General features: G+C 38.4%; 2 protein-coding genes across 7 annotated transcripts in view; one reads left to right on the top strand and one right to left on the bottom strand.

Annotated features, from left to right (window-relative positions):
- AP-1gamma (adaptor protein complex 1, gamma subunit) overlaps nt 1-1,348 on the top strand; it is an 81,855-nt gene extending 80,507 nt beyond the window's left edge. For all 6 annotated transcript variants that reach the window (XM_071591619.1, XM_071591637.1, XM_071591627.1 and 3 more), the window contains one exon: nt 445-1,348. In XM_071591619.1, the coding sequence (XP_071447720.1) occupies nt 445-543 (99 nt within the window). In that variant the 3' untranslated portion in view covers nt 544-1,348. The remainder of the gene's footprint in view (nt 1-444) is intronic.
- A 2,554-nt stretch (nt 1,349-3,902) lies between these two features.
- Nucleotides 3,903-5,507, bottom strand: LOC139686119 (leucine-rich repeat-containing protein 57-like). Its single transcript, XM_071583306.1, has 2 exons — nt 4,821-5,507; nt 3,903-4,688 (listed from the first exon to the last, which is right to left on the bottom strand). The coding sequence occupies exons 1-2, from the start codon at nt 5,307-5,309 to the stop codon at nt 4,455-4,457; spliced, it is 723 nt and encodes a 240-aa protein (XP_071439407.1). The 5' UTR covers nt 5,310-5,507; the 3' UTR covers nt 3,903-4,454.
- Nucleotides 5,508-26,336: the final 20,829 nt, after the last annotated feature.

Here is a 26,336-nt window from a genome sequence, read left to right as displayed (position 1 = left end):
AAAATTACTTGGGTATATTTGTATCCTAAGACAAGTGTCTGATTGATTAGATCTTTTTCCTCGACCCATATTCATTTAAATATGTATTAAAAATTTCATTTTTGATTTTCACTTATCTGCGTGGGTGAACTGAAATATAATACTTCAAAGAAATAATATCATCATGGTGATATTCTTTTTAAAATGCATAATTTTTTGTGATTTAAATAAAGAATAACTTTTCCGCTAAATTTCAATTAAAATGATATGGATTTTTAATCTCATTTTGTCATTTCTACATATGTAAGTACAGTATAAGGGAAAATATTGGTTGTGTAAACTTAGGTTACTGTGAAATAAAAAGTATTTAGCCCAGTAAGTCTTACATAAGAGGTAAAAACTAAAGTACAGTTAGAGCAAGATGTTCGTAAATTTATGTTGCGCTTTACCTTTTTCATTACTCAGGGGCCCTTAAGGATGCGAATAAAGGCGTCATATGTTCCAGCTGGAGGTGGGCCAGCGGTACTAGAGCAAGCAGAGGTGAATTCATTCCCAGCCTGTTAGTGTTGGTGTTATTGTTCCATATCCTGCACGCCCTCCTTCTGTATCTGGCCTTCTCCTCAAGCCTCTGGCACTTTCTACCTTCCTTATGAGCACTGGAGCAGCCATTTGACCACCATTCACTGCCATTGCAGTTGCTTGGTGTGGGAAGTGAATGTGTTTAGAGGAGAGACGAAAGAGAGAGACTTGGTGGTGGTTAGTGAAATGAGTGATGCAATTTTTAACAAATTTAATAACTATTTTTTAAAAAGACTCCCAGTGAAAAATCATCCAAGATGTGTGAATGGTTCAAGTGTGACTGTCTAGCATCCTTCTGGTTGCTGACCCAGAGTGTTCTCTTCTGGGTAGTGTTCGTGTTGAGGATTTTTTAGAGTCTGGCTGTCTCATTGGTTTTTCTTTGCCACTCCCCATCCTTGGGTGTAGTTTGGCAGTGATTTTGAGTTGGTGCTTTTCTGGGCTTTGTCCTAGTGATGCTGTCCCAGAGAATGTTTAGATCCGTTGAGTTTGTTTTTGTGAGAATGGTGTCAATCTGGCAGCCCTGTTGCCCATAAATTCCCAGTGCTGTGCCCTTAAAGAGCATCCTGATCTGGTTGAACTATTACCCTTGGGGTTGGGTGCCTGTTTCAGTTGGCGCAGTATGCATGGTGAACATGAGAAATGAAAGTTAGCCAAACAAAATGGCATTAGGGACTTAAGAACTGTTTCAAGTCATTTGTTTTATTTTTAGTTTATTGGTAATTTTTATGTGCATGCAAGAGAAAATGACTCTTATGCATATTGAAAATAAAGATGCTTTTGCAGAGTATAAGATTATTTTATTTGTGAAATGAGGGTGCCACATACATGAAACAGTGGGTTAAGCTATGAAATTGCAATCTAATTAGTATGTATATCTTTTGTGCATTTTCTGATTTCATGCTTTTTTTATCATTTGAATTTATGACAGTACTCTAAATACGTGTTAAGATTGTTGGCATTCCATGCTTTGTATTTGAAGAGGAATTTCTACTTTGGTTCCAATGGCGATAAAGTCTGATAATGTCCACAATAGCTATCTCCAGATCTGAAATATTAGGACCCATCCCTGTGAATGCTGATTGGAAGTTTTATGATGAGAAATTATGAGATTCGAAACAATTCGATTATTTTGTGCAAAAAAGCTGAATTTCCTCATTCATCTTAAAGATGAAATTGAGGTGTAGTGAAATGAATATTTTTAAAGGCCCCAAAACGTTTGTTATTAATCTTTGTTTGAACAACTTTGTTTGTTTGTTTTTTGGCAACTGATACTGCCTTTTCAAACAGTTCTTTTAATCCAGTTCTTTTAGTCCAGCGATGAAAAACTGGAAAAGTTGGCAATTTTTTCAAGGTGTATGAAAATTATTTATTAAAAATCCAATTTTAAAGAATTTTCCATTTTAAGCAACACAAAGTAAATTTATGTGTCCTTAAAACATAATTGCACTAGACAATAATAGGAATATACGATATATTTGAAGTACTTCCTATATCTCCATTTAACTCTGCCTTAATGAATCTCTTTGGAGCAGGTAAGCGATTACTGAGGGAATAAATTGAGTAGCTTCAGGCGTGATGTGGTGGAAGTCAAACATAATGAATAACTGATCGTAGCACTTTTCCACTTGATAAAATGTTTATTTTACGGCCGGGTTTTGATGTATTACATCATCATCAGGTAACAAACTGAAGTTGTGTGCCATCTTATATACATTTAAGATTCTAGGAGGAGGGGAGAGCACATGGTAGGAAACGAGGGGGGGAGGAAGAGAAAGGGGATGGGAGACAAGAGATAGTGGCCTTGGCTGCTATCCCCTTGGCCTCCAACCCTCGCCTACTGGCGTCATCCTGGCTACCGATGGGTTATTGATGGCTGCCGCCATTCACCCAAGTGGACCACTTCACACCCTAAGACACCCAATGTGTCTTAGGGTGTGAAGTTTCGACATTGTTAAAAACAGTACACCCTATGTGTACTGTTTTTAACAATGTCGAAATGCTGTTTTTCCGCTATCCCTTGTAAAAATGTCCAAGAATTCTCCAGATAATCCCAAAACTCACAAACACAACATTTAAATTTAGAATGAAATAATAGTGAATAATGAAAATTTAACTTATCTGCTAACTGAAGAGTGAAACACTGAAATGTTTAAAAGGATGATGGATAATATGCCTCACTGAAGGATGCTGGTACATGGTAAAAGGGTATGAAACTTATTGGAGATACCCGCACACCTTTATCTGCATATATGACTACAATAATTAGATTTTTTTAGGTGGTGTTTACTTCATGATTAGAATTAAGAGATTACATATTTATAACTAAGCTCCCCTTCCTATCATTAATCAAAAAAAATTTTTTAAATGAATGCAAAAATTTTCTAAGAAGGGTATTTAGAATAACGCAAGGTTTGATGACATCACTTAAGGAAAAAAAATCCTCATAAACTGAAATTAGAGCAGGTTCATAAAGTGGAGTCTCAGGAAAAAATACAACAATGAGAACTCAAAAATTAGAGCAGAAAACATCAAACATGCTCATAAGGATTTTTTCAAAAAAAGACTAATGGATTTAGTTTAAGTTTTCACTGACTCAGCAAAATTATCAGAAAGAGTTCCACTTGTTTAAATTAACACAAAGAGGTGCTTACAATACAATTAATCCATTTATGTAATCTTTCTTAAATTATTCCATTTTGATGCTCATATAAAAAAGACAATACAAAAATAAAAAAAATTAACTTGAGTAGGATGATAAGTTAAAAGGCAATCTACTATGGCTGTTATAAATTAGCACCACTCGTCCAAAATGAAAACTAAAATTTGCTAAGATGGTTTGTGTGAGAAGAAATTCCATGACCGTGACCAACGACCTCTTAACCAGAATACCCTTCCATGGTGGTTTGCATGTTTTGAGTAGGATGACTTTCAGAAATCCTGATATAGTTGAATCATGGTAGAGCCTGATGATACTGAAATATGTACCACCAAATACCTTCCCACTGAATCTGGGAATGATTGGAAAGAATATGAGGTACTTGGGTGCAATAATTTTGTTTCTTTTTATATTAGTAGAATAAGATCACCTATTCAAGTGGGATCAGTAAAAATATTTTTTAATAAATATGAAACCTACAGTGACACTTGGTAGGCATTATGTCATTGAACTAAAACACCAGTACTTTAAACTTTTTAAAATCAGTATATGTATAATTCAAACGCTGACTCATTCCAGAACAAGGTTTGAGGTACTAGATAAATTATGTTTCGTGTATTGATTCACCAGAGACAGTATAAATTAACACAGAGGAGAGATAGGGATCACCAGATGGAAAGGTGCTGCATGTTTTATAAACATTTAATTTGTAACAAGTAATACAATAATAAATTTTACAAATGATTGACTGGGTAATACATCATGAAATCTTTTTAACTGTGATTACATACTAGACTGAAATGTTCACCAAATACTTGAAGCGAAAGTCGCGATCATATCAAAGACAAACTTGACACTGCAGCCACATTATAATGTTTTGCTCACAATCAATTTCATTTTTGTAGCATACAACTCACAAAAAATACACCTTTTTCTTTCCCATTTGGTATATGTTATTGCATATAACTTGATGAAAAATTCAAATGGATAGCTACCTTTGCTTTTAATTTCAGGCTTCTTAAGACAGGTTCAAACAAAAGTGCATTAAGTGCATGTGTCGACAGCATTCACAGTAGAAAATTTTACAAAATAAGGTACATATGTATACATAATTTATTAACACACTTTACAAGAGTCTTTGAGCTTAAGTGAGATAAAATAGATTGAAAATACTTCAAATACCTCAAAACCACAAATATTAGGTTTATCAGAATTTAAGAGTGCATCTAAAAACAGCTCCTTAGAACAATTTTTTCTTAACAGCAGTATACCTTTCCATATAGCTATCATACCCTTCAACATGGGCAAGACTATTAGGGGGGAAAAGATTGCCTTCAATGGCTAGCATTGAGATACCCGAACTATCTAAAAGACAACGTGGGATAGCGTTTAAAGTAAGGCAATTCTCTTCAAGGCGGAGAGTCCTCAAACGTGGGCAATTGGCTAAGTGTTCAGATAGATCGGATATCTGGTTCTGCAATTAGAAAAGAGGGTAAGTTTGATTATGAGAACAGATTCCTGAAAATCTACCATGCTAATCGTAGAGAAGTGACAGGCAGAGTATGTCTGGATACTCTTCTTTCCTTACCAATATTGGGAAAGTTACCTGATTAAGATTTAGTTCTACAACATGAAGCGTAGATAAATTCGGGTCGTCTGGCACCTTAGTGATGGAGTTCCGAGAGAGGTCTAACATATCCAGATGACGCAAACCACACAAGGCCAGAGGGAAATCTTGCAAATTATTTCCACTAAAATGCGCTTCCTTAAGATTTTTTAAGCAGGATAAAGTATGAGGAATTTCCACAAGAATATTGTCACGGACTGAAAGTGATTCCAACTTCGTCAGCTCCCCGAGAACTTCTGGTAAGGTACGGAGTACATTTTTGTCCAACGTAAGATGTTTCAAATTTTTGAAATTTTTAATTTCTTGAGGTAAATTTGAAAATCGATTATCAGTTAAGTCCAAAGTACGAAGAACTTGCTCCAAATTACTCAGAGGTATAGGAAATTTAGTCAGCTTTCCCTTGGAGATTCGCAAGACACCTGTTTTCGCGGCGGTTTCATAATGTTGTTTCAAAACAGAATTTCCCATTTTTACCACAGGCTAAGAATAATGCGTAATAAATTTTTACACAGAAATAAGGAAATCGTAAAGAAGCAATCCGAGTTGCAACCCAAACTTCGTAGACCCGGCTAATATTTGAAATTAACTAAATTTACCGTACAAAGCCAACCATCCACGCATTAACCAGGCCAACGAAAAAGAATTTTTACCTCTTTATCGTAATTCATTTGGAGGATTCGGAGTAATCTCTATCGTGAACGCGTGTAGCGCTGTAGTCGCGATATTGTATCCGGTGGAGTTTGTGATAAGTGACATTTAGATAAATTGACATTAATACAATGATTGATTTTTCAGTGATTTTACAAATATGTACTCGGATAGAATATTTTTCGTAATTAGACGACGGGAATCCCCGGAATGTCTGCTACTCCTAAAAGTGACAAAAATGTCTCCGGTAAGTAAACATCAGTTTCTAATTAGGTTTTATATAAAATATGTGATTCCTTTTTTCATTTCATCTGGAGTTGAGGTGGACTTTTCCGTGAAAGAGGGTTATTTATGAATTAAGTGGAGTAAATTTAGGTTTGTATTGTTGGAGTAATCTTTTTCATCGGCGTTGTTTTATGTTTCGATGTATAGGGAAGTCCAGGCACAGGTGATCCTCTGCACTTCTTTATTGGTCGATTATATTGTAGTGATAAGTCTGAGATAGGCAACTTTATAGTGTCTATTGTTCTTATTATAATGAGGAAACAATTGAATATTGTATGTACTGCTTGTTTATTCAGTATGTCGTGATACTTTAAGGTTATGAAGCGGTGAAAAGTCTTAAAGTATGACTAGCTTTCATTTTGTCGAATAACCAAAACTTTCTTCAGCTAATTAGAAACGACGTCTAAGGAGGCCGAAGTAAAATTCCAAATCTGCATATTTATTCCTTACGGATTCATCATAGCTCGCTCCATTATAGGGGTGTATTTAATTGTTAACTAAGAGGAACGCTACACTGACATACACTCCGTATAAACGTCAGTTAGATGAATATAGCAAATATTGAAAAAGTGCATGGATTCCAGTTATCCCTAATTATATATTTAATTTGCTGCGTCCTTGTCTATTTTAAGGTCGTTTAATTGGGTGCGTTTTTGCTTAAGCTCAACCAGAATCTCACTCTTCCTACTCGCATCGTTCTATCACCGATACGTGAATTCCTGAGTCAGATTACGTTACGAGTTCGTTTAGTGAAATATGTCGTTTGTATTTTGTGTTTTTTATGTTTAAAATTTAAATGGTTTAAATGAATATAATTCTGCACCATTTTACTATGTTTATGCCACATCAGACAATCAAACTCATTATTAATTGATAGCGTATTTTTGTGGGTATGATGAAATTTTCTTACATTTATTTCTTGTTCACAATTTTTGTTGCATGATTTGCCATACATGCTTCGATAGACTTAATCATCTAATATATTTTGCCATAACGAAGGTATTTCCGGAAAGCATTTATATAGATAGCATTACTTACACGACATCCAGAGCTAGAGGCAGAGGCTGTGATCTTCTGTTGCATACAATTGTTTTAATTAGATGAGTGCTGTGAGGCTCTATTTTAGTATGAAATTACCCAGATGTGAAGAAAAAACATGAAAATTTACTTTCTAGCGAAATATTTTAGGTATGACTATGGTTATTGTCATTTAAGTTCAATTGAAGCAACTTTTCATTTTGTGTGACGGGGAAAACAACTTTAAGTGTCTCTCAATGAAATTTTACAGTTATCAGGTCGCTAGTTAGAAATGCGCGTATGCGTAAAATTAGCATATGATTCAATTACGGATCCCGCAAACCCCTTCAGAAGGAGTAACCCCCGAGTTGCAGCCGTTAGGTCAATTCCTTAATGTGGAATGGTTACACCTAAGTTCGACCATTTACCATTTGTGTTAGAAAAAAAATATTGCCTGCGGTGATATATTTAAAAGATATTCAAAGTTTCCATTTGCATCGTGTTTTCAGGAATTTGTATTGTAATCTGATTTGTTTTGATATTTTTTTAAAACTTTCAAACCGTTTCCTCTTTAGAATTGCAGAGAAATATATTGTTGCGTTTGATTGATTGCCTAGTTTTTAAATCGAGTTTCTACCATTATGGTTGGTATTGTGTCTAACCGGTCCAATTCATATGCCTTCGTTTGTAATTTATCTTTCTTTTCTGATCGTAAGAGGTCCCCATGATGTTCCACTAAATAACTAAAATTAAATAATTTCATTTTAATTTTTTTCGTTCTTCCGAAAATGTTTCCTGAATTTGTAATACATCAGATTTTTCATAAATATTTTAAAATTTTATGTTCACTTCATGAGCGTATATAATGATACGGTCTTTAGAACCGCACATTTTTAAAACTCTCCTTGGTTAGTTCTAATGTACGATTTACGAAAGTAAGGATATATGATGATAGTGGATGGGAAAGGCATTACATCAAATTTAAGAGCTATCATATAGATGAGCACTAACGATAAAAATTTTCTTGTGAGAGTAGGGTGAAGCTGTATCTTATAGCTCTTTCGGATATGTATTTACAATTTTTTTTAAGTTACAGAAAAGGATATTAAAATTATGAATGCAAAGAGCCATGTATGGCATGGGTCAGGGGCTTCCAACCCGTGGGGCTCGTCCTCCTAGGGAGTTGAGGGAGAAGTTCTATGGTTCGTGACGGAGTGAAAAATTAGACCAAAATAATACTTTTTGCTATGGCTTAATTTTGCGGTTACTTCAGTAATTAGTGAAACTGCCTGGCGGCCCAACTTTAACCTTTGTAATGCTACTCTTTATTAAAAAATACATAAAATGTGGCTGAACTATCTGGTTAGGACTTGTGATCAAATCCTCCGCATACGATTGTTATTACATACTTAATTCTTAAGTTGTTCGTGTGTTTCATGGGCGAAAATTATTGATTAAATTATGGAACTTTCATTAGGGTTGTCCCCGTATGAGTATCATCTACGTGACCATTAAGAAAAGACGGCCACGGTTTTATCTCACTTTTCTGGCCCATTTCTCCTTGTAAACTTAGTCCATTTTTACAGTTCCACATAAGAATCCCCCAATACTTCAAGATCCCCTTAAACCGAAAAATGTGCTTTGTTTAAGATGCAAATCATTCAAATTTTCTCCTTCCGTTTCCAGCGTAGATGAGCTAGATTTGCAAAACGTCGTCATGGTAAACTTAGCAGCGTATCCAAAATATTTGAGCAGCTAGGTTTAGAATCACTCACGGAGCGAAGGTTAAATTACAAATTGAAGCTCTCGCATGAATTGGAAGACGGTCTCTTTAGCAGTGATGTTGAAAATGTATTATTACCCCCATCGTTCTACGGTAGGAGAGATCACGCTGGTAAAATTGGAGAGATTAAGTGTAGAACATATAGATTTAAGGTGTATTTTTTCCACGAACGATAGGGGATCATAATAACTTTGTTCGACCGCGGTAGGGTTATGTTCGGGTAAAATTATTCTGGTGTGTATTAACCCCCTGCCACACACCCTGGCGGTGGCTTTCAGGGTAAATGTAAATAAATATTTTGTAACAGAATAGTTGAATGGCCATATTTTAATGGCAATTGTTATAATTTTATGATAAGATTGATTCAGTGGGAAAATGTTCTCTAATTTTTGTGTTGGAATAAAATAGTGTTGTTCAGAAAGCGGACGTCATTTGTTCCTTTGAAAGGCTTTTAAAAGGTAAAAATGTGTCATATTCTTGTTTACTTTCGTGTATCAATTGTTGCTCACTTCCTGTGACAGAGTTTAGGGAAACATTGTTTGTTTGCTTTATTTTTATAGTTTACCTTCGTATCGCAGTGTTTTACGGGACAGCCATTGCGTGTCATTTGTTTGATTCAATTAATCAGAGAACTTCCGGATAAACATAATTTTGTTCCTTTCCTGCAGAGTAAAGTATTTCTACATACTTCATAACTTTTTATTCAGTGGACATGAAATAGGGTAGCACTTACGATGAGGAGGAAAAATGGCTTTGTTATGTAATTTCATGTCGCACGTCTGTTCGTTTAGGAAAGGGTACATAGCTAGAGTCCCCCAAAATTAATTAGAGAATATTGTGTTTTACCTCTACAGTTGGAGTAGGCGGGCATAGGATAACAGTAGAAGTTGATGAGTATCTTCGCCGCATAAGTCTAATATTGGCAGAATGTATCCAAGGCAAGGGATTCTCTCAGGCACACGTTTTTGCCGAGAGACGCAGGAGTGTTTACGTGCACAGTGCCCAATTGAACATTAGGTTTTCTGTTGAATGTTATTGAAGAATGCATTTAAGTGACGTTTAAAAATCAGCCGCTTTCTGAATAATACTCGTATAAAATAAGAACATTGCATGGAAAGGCCTTAGCAAAAGGATTGAAAAACAAAGCGGGAAGCATTTGAATGTTGTAATCGTAAATCTTTAAATCATTAGGATTTAGCGTATATTTTTTAATTGTTGCCAACCTCATCTCACTAGGTAAATTAAAAAAATTAAAAGATTTGTTTATCTATTGAATTTGATTATTTGTCGAATGGATGAAAAATATAAATGAATTATCTGGGCATTTTATTTTTTAACTATATTAAATATATCCCGGCCGATAAAAATTATTATTGGTAGTGAACCGTTTAAGGTAGGTTTTGGACACTGACAGGTAATCGCTACGCTACCCTTCTCCAAAAGGACGACCCGACAAAAACTACTCTGCATAAAACTATTTAAAGTAATGAATCGAATTTTTTTCGAATATTGCGCAAATTATGACTAGAAAAAATTAGGATAGAGATAAATTATCCTCTAAAATTTTTTTGATTATCGCACATAAGTTTCGTATGAATTTGTGTCCCAATTCTTTTAAATGAAATGGCTTTTCAAAAATCTCCCGCGAAATGAGGACTGGGTTTAATTTTATCCTCTCCGCGTTTGAAGGGTTGACAATAGGGCAAAAATAATCTTAAATACGTTGTACGGCAGTTTCAGGCTTGTAGAATTTTTCCTTACCACAAAATTTGTATTTTGTAAAAACCACCGAAATTATGCAATTGTGTGCCTCAAAAAATATTGTATATACTTGTCAAACAGCATCTGGTTTTTGGACCCAAAATATATAAGCTTGTAAAGTGAAACAAAATCTTTCGGTCGTTATATTCATAATAGAATTGTCGTTGGAAATATTCTGTATTTAATTCTATATGCCGATAGGGTAGATAGTTTGTGTAACATTAAAATGCGCTAATCGTTTTTTTCTTCGCGATGAAAATTCCTTTTTTCTAGCATTCCTGAAAATGTATAAAGGATGAAATATTTCTCATAAAAATGAATAAATCAATGGATGTTAGCAGATATGAAACGGCGGGATTCAGTCGCAGAAATCCATTGAAGCCAATTTTTTTAATTATATGGGCTTTGTTTCAGGAAATTTCTTGAGAAGGATTTTCAAAAGAATTTCCAGCCACGTTTCATTCAAGATATTCTCCCTAATAAAGTATGTTTTTGGACGGCCCATCTCGCTTATTATCCTCTACGTATTGTGTAAACTTCTTCCATTTACCTTCTAAAAAAGCCTTTTCTACTCTTCCCCCCGCTCACCCAATTTTCTCCCTTCTGTTACGACGTCCAACATCTCACTACCTTCCAATATTTCGTCCGTTAACTTACTCCGATTTTTTCTCTTAGTTTACCTGTCATTAATTCTCTTCTGGTAAATGTTCCTTTTGCTAACGTAAGTCTTCTATTGTCTGAAACATCATGCCTCTTTTCTGCAAACTTAGCTTAATAATTTCGCCTCCCGCTTTTATTCCCAGCTCAGACCATTCCCATACCACCTTGGACATACTGTATATTGAGCACATGTTTGGATGGAGGACGCATCACTTCATCCACCGTTTAAATTCTGTCTCCATTCCCTCCACCTCCAACCTACTTATGACCACCATCGACGTTACTTACCTCTATACCCTATGCAGAAGGCTTATCCTCTCTCCGACATTTTCTTTCTTTACGCCCCCCACCCCAGCGCCCTTCGACTGTACTTCTCCTCAATATAGCCACTTTCGTCCTCACAAAAAACGCGTTTTCGTTCCAAAATTGTTTTGTTTATATTTACAAACCAAAGGTACAGCGATGGGAACGAGTATGGCGCCATCATACGCCAATCTCTTCACGGGCCACCTTGAAGAGACTTTCCTTTCACAGCAACCCCTCCAATCTCTTTTTTGAGTCCGCTACATACTATAGACGACATTTTTATTCTCTGGACACACGTCCCTGAGTCTCTCAATAATTTCAGATCGCCCTGTATCAAATTTTGTGTGAAAAACGAAATTAAGTAAGCGCACGCATTCCGAATGTTGACTGTGGCGTATGGAGAAGCTACCTTGAACCGAAGCAACGTTTATCGGTGGTACAAAATGTTCTCAGAGGGCCGAGAAGATGTGAATGACGAAGAGCGTGTCGGACGCCCGAGCACGTCAACACCAGACGAAAACATTGATGAAGTGAAGAAAACAGTATTGGCCAATCGTCGATTCACCGTTGGGGAAGTTGCCGAGGACCTAAATGTATTAATTGGCGCGTACCATTCGAATTTTACCAATGATTTGGGCATGACACGGGTCGCCGCGAAATTCGTACCAAAATTGCTCAATTTCGACCAAAAACAGCAACGCATTAACATTGCTAATGAGGTGTTGGACTGTCCGCGACGACCGAAATTTGCTCCAGAGGGTCATAACTGGTGACGAATCATGGGTTTATGGTTATGACGTGGAAACTCCAAATCACCCCAATGGAAGCTGCAGCACGAGCCAAGACCGAAAAAAGCGCGCCAAGTTCGGTCGAATGTGAAATTTTTGCTTACAGTTTTCTTCGATTGCAGGGGCGTGATGCATCATGAGTTCTTGCCACAGGGTAGAACAGTAAATAAGGAATATTATCTGCAAATTATGCGCAATTTGCACGAAGCAATCCGCCACAAACATCCGGATATGTGGAAGAACAAAAATTGGCTTTTGCACCATGAAAATGCCCCAGCTCACACATCGTTACTTGTGCGCAAATTTTTGGCCGAAAACAACACACTAATTTATTTATTTGACAGTTACGTTGCAATTAGGCGATTTTCCTGGTGGCAACGGTAACATGATGCCGCAGCCACCGTATTCCCCAGATCTGGCCGCCAGTGGCTTTTTCTTTTTCCCGAAACTGAGGAGGCCCATGAAAGGAGGACGCTACGCTACGATTGACGAGATCAAGACTGCATCGAAGAAGGAGCTGACCAAGATCACAAAAAATGATTTTTGGAAGGGCTTCGAGGATTGGAAAAAACGGCCCAAGTGTATAATATCCAATGGGGATTACTTTGAAGGGGACAAAATAGATATTCATGAATAAATAAATAATTTTTGAAAAAACTCAAAATATATATTAAAGGAAAGACAAGCACTTGTGTAGGAAATCAAAACCCATTCACTAGGCGTTCTTATTTCTTTTCGGCTTCTTATTCACGTATTCACTGTATGGCGGCCAATACCAATCCCCGTGAGGCCTTCGTTTTTCAACTTCTGGTGGCTAGAAAACCACACAGCTTAGATTTTAGATTGAGTTGTAGGCTGGAATTTGAATCAACGACTCTTCGTCAATACCCCCAACTCTCCATCCACTAGGCTACCACTAACCTTCCCCAAGAGGTAATATCAGTGTGGAATTTATCGTAGAGTTTTTTAATACACAGTCCTTCCCAGTCTCATAAATTACGAGACTTTATAGCTATCAGAATATATTTTAATCAATCAATCGGCAGAATATATTTAATTTTCCTTGAAAATCGGAATTATGAAAATATCTCCTCAATATCCACAGTTTATGACAAGATACCATGATTTACTCTTTATTGGACGAATTTAACGTTCCTTGCTGTGGGAAGTGTAGTTTTAAGTATAAGTTAGTAGTAGTAGTAGTGTAGTCAGCACTGGAGAACGTTGCTCAGTAGTATGTATTAAACCAGTGTAATGGAATAAAAGAGTAAAGACCATCTTTCCTTGGTGATGACATTCAAGAATGTTTTCAAATGGTTATGTTTAACTAAAGAAATGGATTGGGGAAGTTCATGGATGATTGGCGTGGAAGGAAATAAGTGCGGTATCGTAGGAGTATTGCAAATAATATCTAATAAAAATAGTTTTTAATATTATTCAATACCATTTATAACATTTGAGTCATCGCTGTCTGCGTAAGAAGTGACATTGTAGTGGAAAATATGATTTCCGTAAAAATATGAAAACTGTAACATGAAGCTGGTAGTTAAGTTTATTTCGGACTTCATATTTGTAATATTTTTACCTTAGTGTATCGGTCGTATATTTTTATTGATAGTTGTGTATTAAAAGTTGGTATTTAGTGTCCGCTTTTGCGGGAGAATAACCTAGCCGTGTATTGTGGACCGAACCCAATGTTAATTATGCGGAGAGATTCCGGTCAAAATTAGTATTGCACCAGAATACATTTTTCACTGACTTGGCGCTTTGGCGCTTGTTAGTGCCGATTTACCTGTGCCTGTAACTTGCAAGGAAAGCCGCATGGACTGTGCAATCAATTAAAAACGATTTCTCAATTCAGGATTTCGAAATGTCCGGAAATACGTGAACTTCAAGGAATAAAGGAACATTTTAACCAACGAGGCAAACTTATTGCATCAGATTTTTCCATTAAATACGACGAAATCAGTGTCTAAGAAGATAATTTACTCGAAAAATATGAGCGTCATCGTGCATATGGATTGTGTCGTGTAACATTTTTTAAAATATTTGTTTATTTATAGTCTTTAATCGGGTGAGATTAAAAATATGTCCCGCCTTCTTCCTCCCGAACCCTAAACATAACAATGAAGACAATTATAATCACCCAATGCCCTAGATGGGGGAAAACTTACCAAGTTCTGAATCGAACTCGCGACCTCTGAGTTGGTAGACGAGAACGTTGCCCCGCCGACGCTGGCAAAAAGTACAAGAATAGCCTGGATAGTTCCCATTATTAGCGTAGTTTACGCTAATACTTCATCGCACTTACACATTGACTATGGTATCGCTGAAATTTTTGCGTGTGATGTATGTATGTCTACATTTACAATGAGCAACGCAGTCGCTCGTGATTTGGAGATTGACCGGTATAAATAAAGTAGGTACGATCCCTTTACAGATTGAATTACATGTACTATATGAAAAATACTCAGCTTACTCTCCACTCGCCAGTGCAATCGCAAATGATGGTGCGATGATAGTTGAAAATTTTAAAATTCAATCTCTGATTGCACACCGTCCACTATTTCCCCAATCACCACTTTGGGGTGCATGTGATTTACCTGAGTGTGTAGTATCTAAAACAAATTCTGGCACTTTTTCTTCGAGTAATCAATGGATGAGTTTGTTTATTTGTTTGCTAGATTCATCTATTCAACTTTTAATTGAAAGCTATCAGTTATTACAAGAAACGCCGCTTTTGTACACTTATGCAAGAACTCTTCGCTAATCTACCACTAGATAAATTTGGCTAAGCATCCCTGGGATTCGGGAAGTCAACATCAGGGCCTGGGGTAGTCTTGCTGTAAAGCACTAAATTGGCTCGTGGGGCACTTACCATCCCTCAATCGGTGCAAGCTCTTGATCTCCCTAACGACGTTGGAGGAAGCAGATTTTGGGTCCACCGCACTATTTTGGCAGGATCGGGCAAACCCATACTTTCACTCCCCGCGGCGCTCCCCCGTTGATTTTCTAGGGGTAGCATGTAAGACGGAGTGGAGCATACCTGGGAACCTCACCTCGTGGCACACCCAGGTTTTATGTTTTATTTACCTATGTTCTAGTGGAATACTTCCTTTTCGACTCCTCGTGTTGTTCAAGGCACAGTTATTTTGTCACAAGGCGAAAACACCGGAGTGGTACACGGAGATCCATGTACAGTGATAACACTAATGTTCAGCTCTTGAACGGCTCTACTGATTGATCCACGGTTGCAGAGTAGCCAGAACAGCCGGGCAGAATTGGTTTCACACTATTTCGTGGCCGTTGGAGAGGATAAAAAGATTCGGCCGGTGAGATTTGTCGACAGAGCGTTCGCCAAAGAGGCCTTCGCAGCGCCAGTCACGGCAAGGAGTCGCGATATTCTCCGTTCTTTGTTGGGCGCCTAAAATATAATTGATGACTAACGGTTCACCCTCCCCTACCCATACTTTATTCCCTCACTTTCTCATGTTCCTTTCGGTGTAGGTTTCATTTTCTATTCATCGCCCCTCGCTCTCTTCTCATACTCCTCCCCCATCCTCCCATACTCTCTCTGTCCTCCCCCCTTTGCGGACGCTGCCCAAAATAGAGACACTCCTCACCCTCCCAATCGCCCACCCCACCGGCCGGAAGGGCAGTCTTGAGTTGCAGCGCCGCTGGCCCCCGTGTGCTTCCTTCATCATTCCACTCACACCCCATGCCCCAGTTCGACGAGGGGTTCCTGGCCCTGCGAGGGGGGGGCCGCCGGACATACGAGGTGAAGGGAGCCCGCCCCCTTCGCCCCTCCTCTCCCGCCCTCCTGGTCTCCGTCGCCGAAGAGCCCTCCGTTTCTTCTTCTCCGTCCCCTTCTTCGCCATCCCTCTCCCCCCGCGGGAGAAGCACGACAGGTAAATGAGAGTCAAGGGGGGGAGACAAAAAAATAACCTCCTCGCGAGTGTCGTCCCACTATTCGATTCTATGCGATGACGAGGGGCAGCTGGGAAGCGAGGCCCCTCGTCCGCGAGTTTCCGCGGCTTTTTCAATTTGCTCCTTGGGAAACGATTGGTTTCCCCGACATTTTCCGTGCGTGAGACTGGGCCGTCGTTGGCGCGTGTCCCTTCTCGATCTATTCAAAGGCCCCTGCATCGCCCCCCCCCCTTCCCCTCCATCTCTACTGCTCTCACCATACCTCGGGCGTCTCGGAGAACGTGCTGCTCGTTAGCTCCCCGGTGTGCCGTGGTTGGGGTGTCATTCGCAGCATCTACTTCCCCTCCTCCCTTCGGAAAGGGACAGATTCATTGCGGTGATAATACAACCGTCTGGGATGCATATGGTGTCTCGCGAGGGACCGGATGGCGAGCGGCTCGATTTTCTCTAACTTCCTCGCACACGATAGGCGATTAGGATGTTACGGTGAGCATTCTCGCTGTCTCTGGCAGCTTTGTGAATGGTGCGTTGCAAGTTACCGTTTAGCCGTCCGCCTTGATAATCATTCTTAAAGCACAGATAGGTAAAGGTACTGTTGGGGGTCATTCGTTGGGTTATTCGTTGGTACCCGACCACTGAGAAGGTATCATCCGAGTATGACAGAGGAAGAAGAGAGTGATGTCGTTTAAAAGATATCGAATCAGAATCTTAACAAGCTTTCGGAATCTTAAAGCCTCTGTTATAGGCTAACTCTTACCGACGAAGTTCCCTTTGATTGCCGCTACTTGCTTAAAACAATGCCCATCCGTTCTTCGCCCCATGTTGCCTAAAATGCATGTTCTTTTTTGCGCTTTTACGTCGTACGTTCTCTTTTCTGCACAGAGGATCAATTTCTGCGGCCCATATTTTCTGGCATCATGGTATCCACGTTCTTACTCCATCCATCTCCAGTCGATGGGGAATCAATGATCGTGCAAAATAAATTATTTACTTCCCTCCCGTTATGTCTCATTACTGAGAAATTGTGTCTCCAAAACGTAATACCTTTATTACTCGGAGAGGTTCAATGCATCACCAATGTTCGTTTGGAGAGATTATGGACTGTGTGGCAGCTTTAGCGCCTTTCACTGAAAGAGGATTTCAATGCTTATGCTCAACGGGTTATGCTGCTCATTTATTCCTCCTCACACAACCCGTAACGTTTTCAGTGTCAAATGATAACACCATTGAATTTGCAGTTGTGAAAATGATCACATAATGATATTTTATGGGGCTCTGCGTAATGCTGTTTGTGAACGTTTATTCCACGGCCTATTCATCGAATGTGCAAATAATCTTCCTCCTGAAACGAAATACGAAAGCGAAATGACCGAATGAAAATATGTAACAAATCAGTTAAATTATTCCTAATTTCTCATGTTGATAATAATACGAATAACCTTGAGAATAGTAAGATGAATCGACTCCATTGATTTTTCTTCTTCTTCTAGAGACTCCTGGCAAAAGTATAATCGACAATAAATGTGATTATTACAAGTTATTGTTTGCGTTGAAATGGACTCATGGTGCTCATATAATTTTTTTCCTGTGTTCACTTCCACTATTTGTTTTTTAAGCTTACATTTTTGCACGATTGCCTCCTCAGAGCAGTTAATCACTTTTCCGGCAAGATTCTATCGACAGCCTTTTGTTGATAGCATATTTAAATAGCTTTTATAAGTTATTTTGTGCCTTTCGACGATCTTTATTGGAATGGATGTCGAGTCCATTTTTGGAATTAATTTGGAGCAAAAAAAATGGGGCCAGTCTCATACTTAGCAGCGAACATTGATAAGGTAGCTAAAGATTAATCAGAGAGATTAAGTGTAGAACAGATAAATTTAAGATGTCATTTTTCCCCGAACGAAAGGGGATCATAATAACATTGTTCGACCGCGGTAGGGTCATGTTCGGGTAAAATTAGCCTGCTGTGTATTCACCCCCTGCCCCCCACCCTAGCGGTGGCTTGCAGGGAAAATGGTGTATAAATAAAAAAAACAGCAAAATAATTATACGCTAACCTTCTAAAAAATTCGCAGTCGGAAAGTGATTGAGTAAATTGCTCAAGTAGGATCAGATTAAATTGCTTGGACGTTTTCCGCGACGATTTCATCCTATTTAATTGGATTTCTTACATTAAATTCCATGTTGTAGCGATAATGTTATAATTAATAGCTATGGTGAACTGTGACGTGCAGCCTTCATTCCGGTAAATATAAATTAGTTTCAGTACATTTCAGTGATGGAGCAATACATTAAAATGTGACCTACTTCACATTGGTCATAAAGATAGTGATTGATGTGAAGCTTGATTTTGATGATTGAAGCTGACCCTGAATTAAGCCTTTATGGCGAGTGAAATTCCCACGGCCTGGGGGTCAGTTTGAATCCCTGTTCCACCTCCTGTTTCTCGTATTCAGGAAATCGTACCATTCGGATTTTAGATTAAGTGACCCAAATCTATCACATGGGAGTTTGGAACAAGATTCGTCGGTTAATAGCCGTTTACTCCGTTCACCCCCTAGTGAATGGGGGACACAGCTTCTCATCTCCTCCTGCGAAGTACGTCTCATTCACTTTTGCTTTTACCAATTAAATTTTATGAATTCGGCATACTCACAAAAATAGGGTACAAGCACATTAGTGAAGACATTTGGAAGCAAAAGAATCATGGAAAGTATTTATTCCTGATCGATTTAATGATGAATTAATGCCAGCACGGAAAATTCTACCCATGTGCGTTATTGACAAAGTCAATGATGCCTTGGTTTCGGGTGCCGTAAAAGATGTAAATGAAGGAGAGTATGACTTAGGTTCAGCTAACGTTTTAATTCGTCGTGCTTGATAGTAAATACGAACATACGTCAGCTTTACCCAATAAGAGCAAATGATTTTTTTGTGTTTTATTGGTTGAATATTTCAGTTTCATTAATATTTATTGGCATACATAAACTTAATGACAAATAAATGGCGTGATTTTCGATTTTTCTGATTCGGAATAGTAAAACTGATAAAAGCTAGGGGAGGACGTTTTAATCCCAGTACATAGCTCACAAAAGAAAAATTTCACCTTTGTTGAATCCTTATACGATCAAGTACTTGGGGTACCTTAGAAAAATGTTACTCATGCTCGGATTTTGTAATAATTGCCCTTAAAAAGATATTGGCAGCTGGTCGCGCGAGAATACGAGTACATAATGAAAACGATGAGTGTGAATGTGCACTCGTCATTCAATTAAATAGTTTTGACATTTATAGATCATTGCCAAAAAGCATGCCAAGTGGTCATTTCCCTGCTGCCAAAACCATAAGAGTAACCCTTTGTTGGGCCCAACAAATTCAAACTAAGAAATTCACTTCATTACTGTCATATAAACATTAAATACCTTCCTTGTTATGAAAGTTGAGGAACTTTCACACGACAAAGAAAACATTACTTGACTTGTAGCACTGAATATTTCTAACGAATTGTGAGGAATCTATTGTGAGCGCTTGTCGCGATGTTGTCAGGATTTGTTGTACGAGTAAAAATTGGGTAAATCTGATGAGAAATTTTCTTATCTTTTATTTTTCATGCAAATCAAATGGGTGAAAATAAAAAGTGCATAATGAAGATTTTATAATGGGCAATGTATGATCGAATCAATCATCCAGCCTGGCACCCGGGGGCGGACGTGCTGGATGCACTGAGACACATAGACGTCAGTCACGATTTTACGATGACTTTGAATGTTGAATATTTTCTTATTGAACCACGATTGTTCGTCAATAGCGCTATTATTTGTATCATTATATAGACTTTAATTCTTCGCTTCCTATCGGAACAGTTTTGAGCGGATTTTCGTCTGACATACGATGCATAATTTATGTAGACTCACCGGCTTGACGAGAATTGAAGACAGGTAAAACGTTCGTTACGTTGGTATTCTTTCGATGGCAGGCATCGCTATCGCAGCCCAATTGTTTGCCAAACGTAGAATGGCAACATAGCGACATTATCTCCGTTCCCCAGTTATTGGTGCGCCAATAACTGTCTTACTCCCGGGAATGTTACCTCCATACCTCTTGGTTATGATTTTCAAAAATAAGAGTACAAAGGCATTCACTCAAGAAGAACGGCGAAAACACATATAAGTACGTTTTTTTATTAATTAAAATATTAATGTAAGGGACTCCCCAATTTTGTCTTGTTAATGCATGTTATTAGCAACAGTATTACTTGTTTTACAAACGTCTGGCCTGATCAATATCGAAATTTTGTACTCTAGCTGCTAGCCGATTATTCCTTAGATTAACGAAACATTTACTTTGGTGATAGTTGTTGTACTCTCTGTCAAATATTTACTTTTTAATCGTGTGAAAAACAAAAAAATATGACTTATTATCCAAAAGAGACACCTATAGTATATCCTCTGTCTTAAACGTAGATCTGTCATTTGAAATCGAAAACACTTCATGCAATTTTCTATGATGTAGTCATTTATTTAACAGAAATTAACTTCACAAGTAGCTGTATACGATATTTTACTTCGCAATGAAACATAATACCTGAAGAGGATAGTAGAACACTCATTTAATTACAGGTGGCCAAGTCCTAAAATCGGCTTGGGCTAAGCGTAATAATTATCTATCGAACCAATAATGGGTTAAAATAATATGGCGGTTCGTTAATGCTCCTTTTATTTCCATTTCTGAAACTGTAGCAACACTATTTTCATTTCTCTCTATATTCCTCATGAGTCGACCAAAGGCAATGCCTTTCGCGGAGACGTAACTCATACCTAGCATAATTTGTTTCCTATCTCTCGTCAAAGTAATGATAGAAAATTTCGTGCAGTTGTTCTAGACTTTTGCATTTATACGAGGGTCATCCGGAAAGTAGTACCCGTTCGTGCCGCATGAAATGCTGACGACGCGAGTAGCCGCTGGACGAGGTCAGATAGCTTCAGTGGCTTGTCTGCCTTCTCTGAGCCAAGTTGCGTGACGCTAGCATTGCCTGTGTTGTTTCTGTGATTGTTTACAATGTTTAAAAAAATTGAGAACGCCGCCAGTTGTGAAGTGAGGGCAGTGATTAAATTCCTCAATGCAAGAAACGTTCGCCCATGTGATATTCATCGCCAATTAAAGGAGGTGTATGGAGACAATGTAATGGACGAGTCGTCTGTTCGGCGGTGGTGTCGCAACTTCAACATGGGGAGGGGGAACACACACGACGATGAGCGTTCGGGGAGACCGTCTGTCATTACAGACCAACTGGTGAGCTCAGTTGACGAATTCGTGAGGAACGATCGGCGCGTCACAATTGATGACATCTGTGAGCATTTTCCCAATGTTTCTCGAACAATTGTTCATGAAATTGTTAAACACCATCTGCATTATGCAAAAATTTGTGCAAGATGGGTCCCTCGCGTATCTCAATGAGCTGGCGGCGAAGGACTATGCAGCAGGAATACAGAAACTTGTCACACGTTATGACAAATGCCTTAATTTGCTTGGAGATTATGTTGAGAAGTAGTTTAAAGTATCCTCTTTCAAATAAAATTTTTTATGTTTGTTAATATTTACTTTTGTGTCTTTATTTCACGAACGGGTACTACTTTCCGGATGACCCTCGTATCATCACCCTCCGCCTTAATTTGTAGGCTAGGCATGCAACTGGATTTTCTTCATCTGAACTGTATCATTTTTAGTTCAAGTTGTTGTGGATAGCATTTTAGTTTTCACTTCAAGCATTAGGTAGCCTTTCCTTCTTGGTAATCTCGTAACTAATCATGTGCATATCAGATTTGAAAGCGGTATGATTTGTTCTCTTATTCAACACTTTAAGACTCCAACGTCCCCGTAACGGAAACTATGTATTCATGTTCGGGCACGTATTGTAATGGCCCAGCGGTATCGAGACCCCATTTATATCCAGATGGGAATGGAATTATGCGGGCCACCACGCCATTGAACTCGGGCCGCAACTTGTGAGTGTTCTGGTTCTTGCCGCTTCCTCGATCTCGTCTATTCTGCCAATAACTAACCGCTTGGCAGTTCCCTTCGTCGTCATAATGATAGTGCTCCCTCTAAGTCCCCGGAAAGAGTGGTGGACTTCAGCGTTCCAGATCATTCAACTACGAGGGTCATCCGGAAAGTAGTACCCGTTCGTGCCGCATGAAGTGCTGACGACGCGAGTAGCCGCTGGACGAGGTCAGATAGCTTCAGTGGCTTGTCTGCCTTCTCTGAGCCAAGTTGCGTGACGCTAGCATTGCCTGTGTTGTTTCTGTGATTGTTTACAATGTTTAAAAAAATTGAGAACGCCGCCAGTTGTGAAGTGAGGGCAGTGATTAAATTCCTCAATGCAAGAAACGTTCGCCCATGTGATATTCATCGCCAATTAAAGGAGGTGTATGGAGACAATGTAATGGACGAGTCGTCTGTTCGGCGGTGGTGTCGCAACTTCAACATGGGGAGGGGGAACACACACGACGATGAGCGTTCGGAGAGACCGTCTGTCATTACAGACCAACTGGTGAGCTCAGTTGACGAATTCGTGAGGAACGATCGGCGCGTCACAATTGATGACATCTGTGAGCATTTTCCCAATGTTTCTCGAACAATTGTTCATGAAATTGTTAAACACCATCTGCATTATGCAAAAATTTGTGCAAGATGGGTCCCTCGCGTATCTCAATGAGCTGGCGGCGAAGGACTATGCAGCAGGAATACAGAAACTTGTCACACGTTATGACAAATGCCTTAATTTGCTTGGAGATTATGTTGAGAAGTAGTTTAAAGTATCCTCTTTCAAATAAAATTTTTTATGTTTGTTAATATTTACTTTTGTGTCTTTATTTCACGAACGGGTACTACTTTCCGGATGACCCTCGTATTTGATAGCTGTTGGATAAAATAACGCTTATGATTCCATATTTTGATTTCTTCTATCCTCAAAGCGCTTTCGAAGGGTATTTAATACAATTTTATGCTTAACAATAGATTAAGAGGCAGGTATTAGCCCTTAATAATCCTCTTATCTTGTAATAAGGGAAAGAGAAGAGAAAACATGATACTGTCAAGTGAAGATATAATAAGGAATCTTGCTTTCAAGGTGATATCATCTGAATTTCCACTGGGTTAAATACTGCTTAACTACTGATTGACCTTTCGTGGTAATACTCGTCCATTGTCTTCAGCTCTGAAGATGATGGTCGAATATTGCCTCGAAACGTCGGCAGTAACGTGTAGTAGTTTCAACTCTGTGGAAATCGCGAGAAGATTGCACAGTCTGTGCAATCCGAGGAAGTGCCAGATCTTTCGGCTCACTCTCAGTTTATCATCATCATAGATTATCAATCGGAGAATTGATTTGTAGCAGCTCTGCAAGCTATCCTGTGTCCTGTCAATCATCTAATTTCCTCGTGGCTCATACCCGGACTAAAGCTGATGGTAGCTCCATGGTCTTCCTTTGATTCCTTCCCTCTGTGCGTTCTTCAGTTATCATCTTCCGTAAACGGCCGTACCTCAGGATGTTTGCTTTGTGACTTTACAGTTCGATTTTAGTTCATTCATTCCTTTGCAGAACCGCATTTATATCACTTATGATATTCTTTTTTCTGCTGATCTCAAGGCCAATGTCTCACAACTTCAGGCAAATAAACTCTGCGTACGATAATATGAACTGCTTTCGTGAGTGTAGTATTATTTACCTGGAGTAGCTGTTTCTGTCGGTAGATAACCCCTTTTCACTTCCATATCCTGCTTATTATCTGTATCCTGCGTGCATTTACATCGCTGGTGGTAATGCTTGATAAATAGCGAAAATCTTCCATCTTTTCCGATACACGTTATCTTCTCAATGTACACAATACGGATCATGTACGATTTTTAGCAAATGGGTATTGCTCCATTCTTTATATTAGCTTCTTCGCTGCATTAACATAATCTTAGCAACACCACTTGCTCTATATAGATAGCGCGGTTATCAATATTCTGTTTTAGTTAATTCCATTTTCTTTAAAGATTCATACTGTGTACGTGGACTGAACCGTAATTAATGTGTCATTGACGGACAGCATTTTTCCTTGAAACATGCATTTTCGAAAGAGTGTGAACTCTTTCTATCGTATCATTTTTTTGTGACCAAGGAAACAGTTCACATGGCACTATTGAAGCTCTGGTCGTGCATTGATTTTACATGTAAGCGCGAAGAACGGCTTTTTGTGATAAAATATTGCGTAGTACATATTTCACTTAATGAACCAAAAGGGATGGTGAAGACGAAATATTTTTCAAGTTGGAAGTGAGCACGATGTTTTGAGCCGAGAATCATACCCAGGTCTTTCACTCCCTTTCATTACCTCAAAGGATAGCTCAAAAGGAGCTCAAAGGATATCGGTTCGACTCCATCGAGGCGGTTCAAGCGGTGACGACAAAGGCTCTTAACAGTATTCCGGAAACCGACTTCCAGCGGGCTTTTGACGAGTGGCAGACGCGCCGAACTACAGGTGTATCGATGCAGGAGGAATGTATTTTGAAGATTATTAGGTAATTGTAATGATAACTGCAATAAAGTTTGATTTTTGGAACCAGTCCCGATACTTATGGTACGGACCCTATATTTCAATGGGAGTAAATGGCATTGAGTAGATTTTGGACTGGAGGAGAAGAGTTCTATTCTCTTCATATGATAGGGATTAGTAAAAGAAAATCGTTAAGAAATGGGAAACACTCGTGGTTTCATCTGACGTCCTGAGTCTTCTTTGTCAATGGGCTAATCCCGGACGTCCCGTAATTTGTTGCTCAGTTGTTCACTCTCGTCTCCCATGTCTCATGTTGGTGAGCCTTCTTTTTTCTTCAGTCAATTTTTTTACCCTGCCTTATGCTGAGACAAGGAGCAGCTGCAGCTGAGAAAGGAAGCAAACATTGCAAATGGGCCTGTGCTCCCCGCGTTTTCCCACGCAATTCTAATCCCTAGCAGCAATAATATGAGCATTAGTGTGTAAGGGAATTAATTATTTATGGAAATAAATTCGATGATGATATTTTACTATAGCAGTTATCGATGTTATAAATATTTTTTTACTGTTGTGTATCCTTTGTATGTAGCTTTCTCTTGTAGGGAGAGAAATATATTTCTTGTCGGTATTAGCTCCCATAATGTTATATACTATATATATAGTATTTTTGAAGTATTCCTCAAGGAAAGTTAATTTTTGGCAGTTAGGAATGTTACGGAATATCTAATGAGATACGCTTTTTGGTCACCTGTGTGTGAATGCTAACAGAATTTTAGCCTGTGTACAACAGAAAGAGAGTTCCGTTGTTTGGAATGATATTCTGTATTTTTAGTAAATGTTTCCTGGGGTTGAAGAGCTTTTCTTTGTCAAGTAATGCGATATTTAATTTGCGTCAAATGAAAAAATATTAGTTGTTTGGACAAAGATTCTCATCCATTCCGCCATAGGTTATGCTATGTATATCCTGAGAAGAAGTACGTGTTATCTCTTGATAGTATATTATTTTAGTAGTAGCACTCCTCAAATTTCCCTTTGTATTGAAGAAGTGAAAGATGCCGACTTTAATTCTATCCATTACCCGAGCGAATTTCATGTACCCATGTGTTTTCGTCGCACTTTCGGGCGTAGTTATTATTTGAGACCGTTGATAGTTGATTTTTATCTTGCATGATAAACATACCTAAGTGTTTGTATTTTTATTATGAATTTTATTTTGCAGCCTCTGTAAAAATGCCATGAAGTATATTATATTACAATTTTGTATTTTTAACTCTATGTTTTATTATAGTGTTAACCAAATATAAATATACATTTCATTCACCTACTGTCCTAGTTGGCTTCATGTTTTTTAGTCTATCAGAAAATCTACATTTAACTGAGGATATTATTTATCAGGTTATTTCAAGTTTTATTTTCATGAATCCGCTGACATGTATTCCCCGGGCATGTACTTCCGCCATAAAATTGGTGTTTGGGACTAAAATATTCAACATCATATTACCCGCAGTCATACTGAAGTGGTCAAACTTCATTGCACTACTACCTGTTTCGTCGCCTATGCGTCGAAATGGGCAGTAGTGTAATAAATTTTAGCGTGAAAAAATACCAAGTTAAATTATTCAGTGACTTCTAAACTGTCAGAAGGCTTGAAAAATATTAGAAAATAGTATTTCCTTGACTTTTCCCCACCCGAAACGAAAATTTTATTTTCCCGGGCTTTAGACTCATTATAAACCAGTTGTGGTTTGGACGAATCTTGAGTATAGTAGTTAAGTCTTCT

The sequence above is a fragment of the Hetaerina americana genome, unplaced genomic scaffold (assembly GCF_022747635.1).
Source record: "Hetaerina americana unplaced genomic scaffold, ioHetAmer1.1.p SCAF_1, whole genome shotgun sequence".
NCBI classification, from domain to species: Eukaryota; Metazoa; Arthropoda; class Insecta; order Odonata; family Calopterygidae; genus Hetaerina; species Hetaerina americana.
Note: the sequence above shows the minus strand (reverse complement) of the source record. Positions and strands in the feature narration are given on the sequence as shown.

Excerpts from the sequence above, each read along its gene's own strand:
- LOC139686119 (XM_071583306.1), bottom strand. The coding sequence starts at position 5,309 with ATGGGAAATTCTGTTTTGAAACAACATTATGAAACCGCCGCGAAAACA. Across the intron at positions 4,689-4,820 it reads TAGAACTAAATCTTAATCAG|AACCAGATATCCGATCTATC; the intron begins GTAACTTTCCCA and ends TTCTAATTGCAG.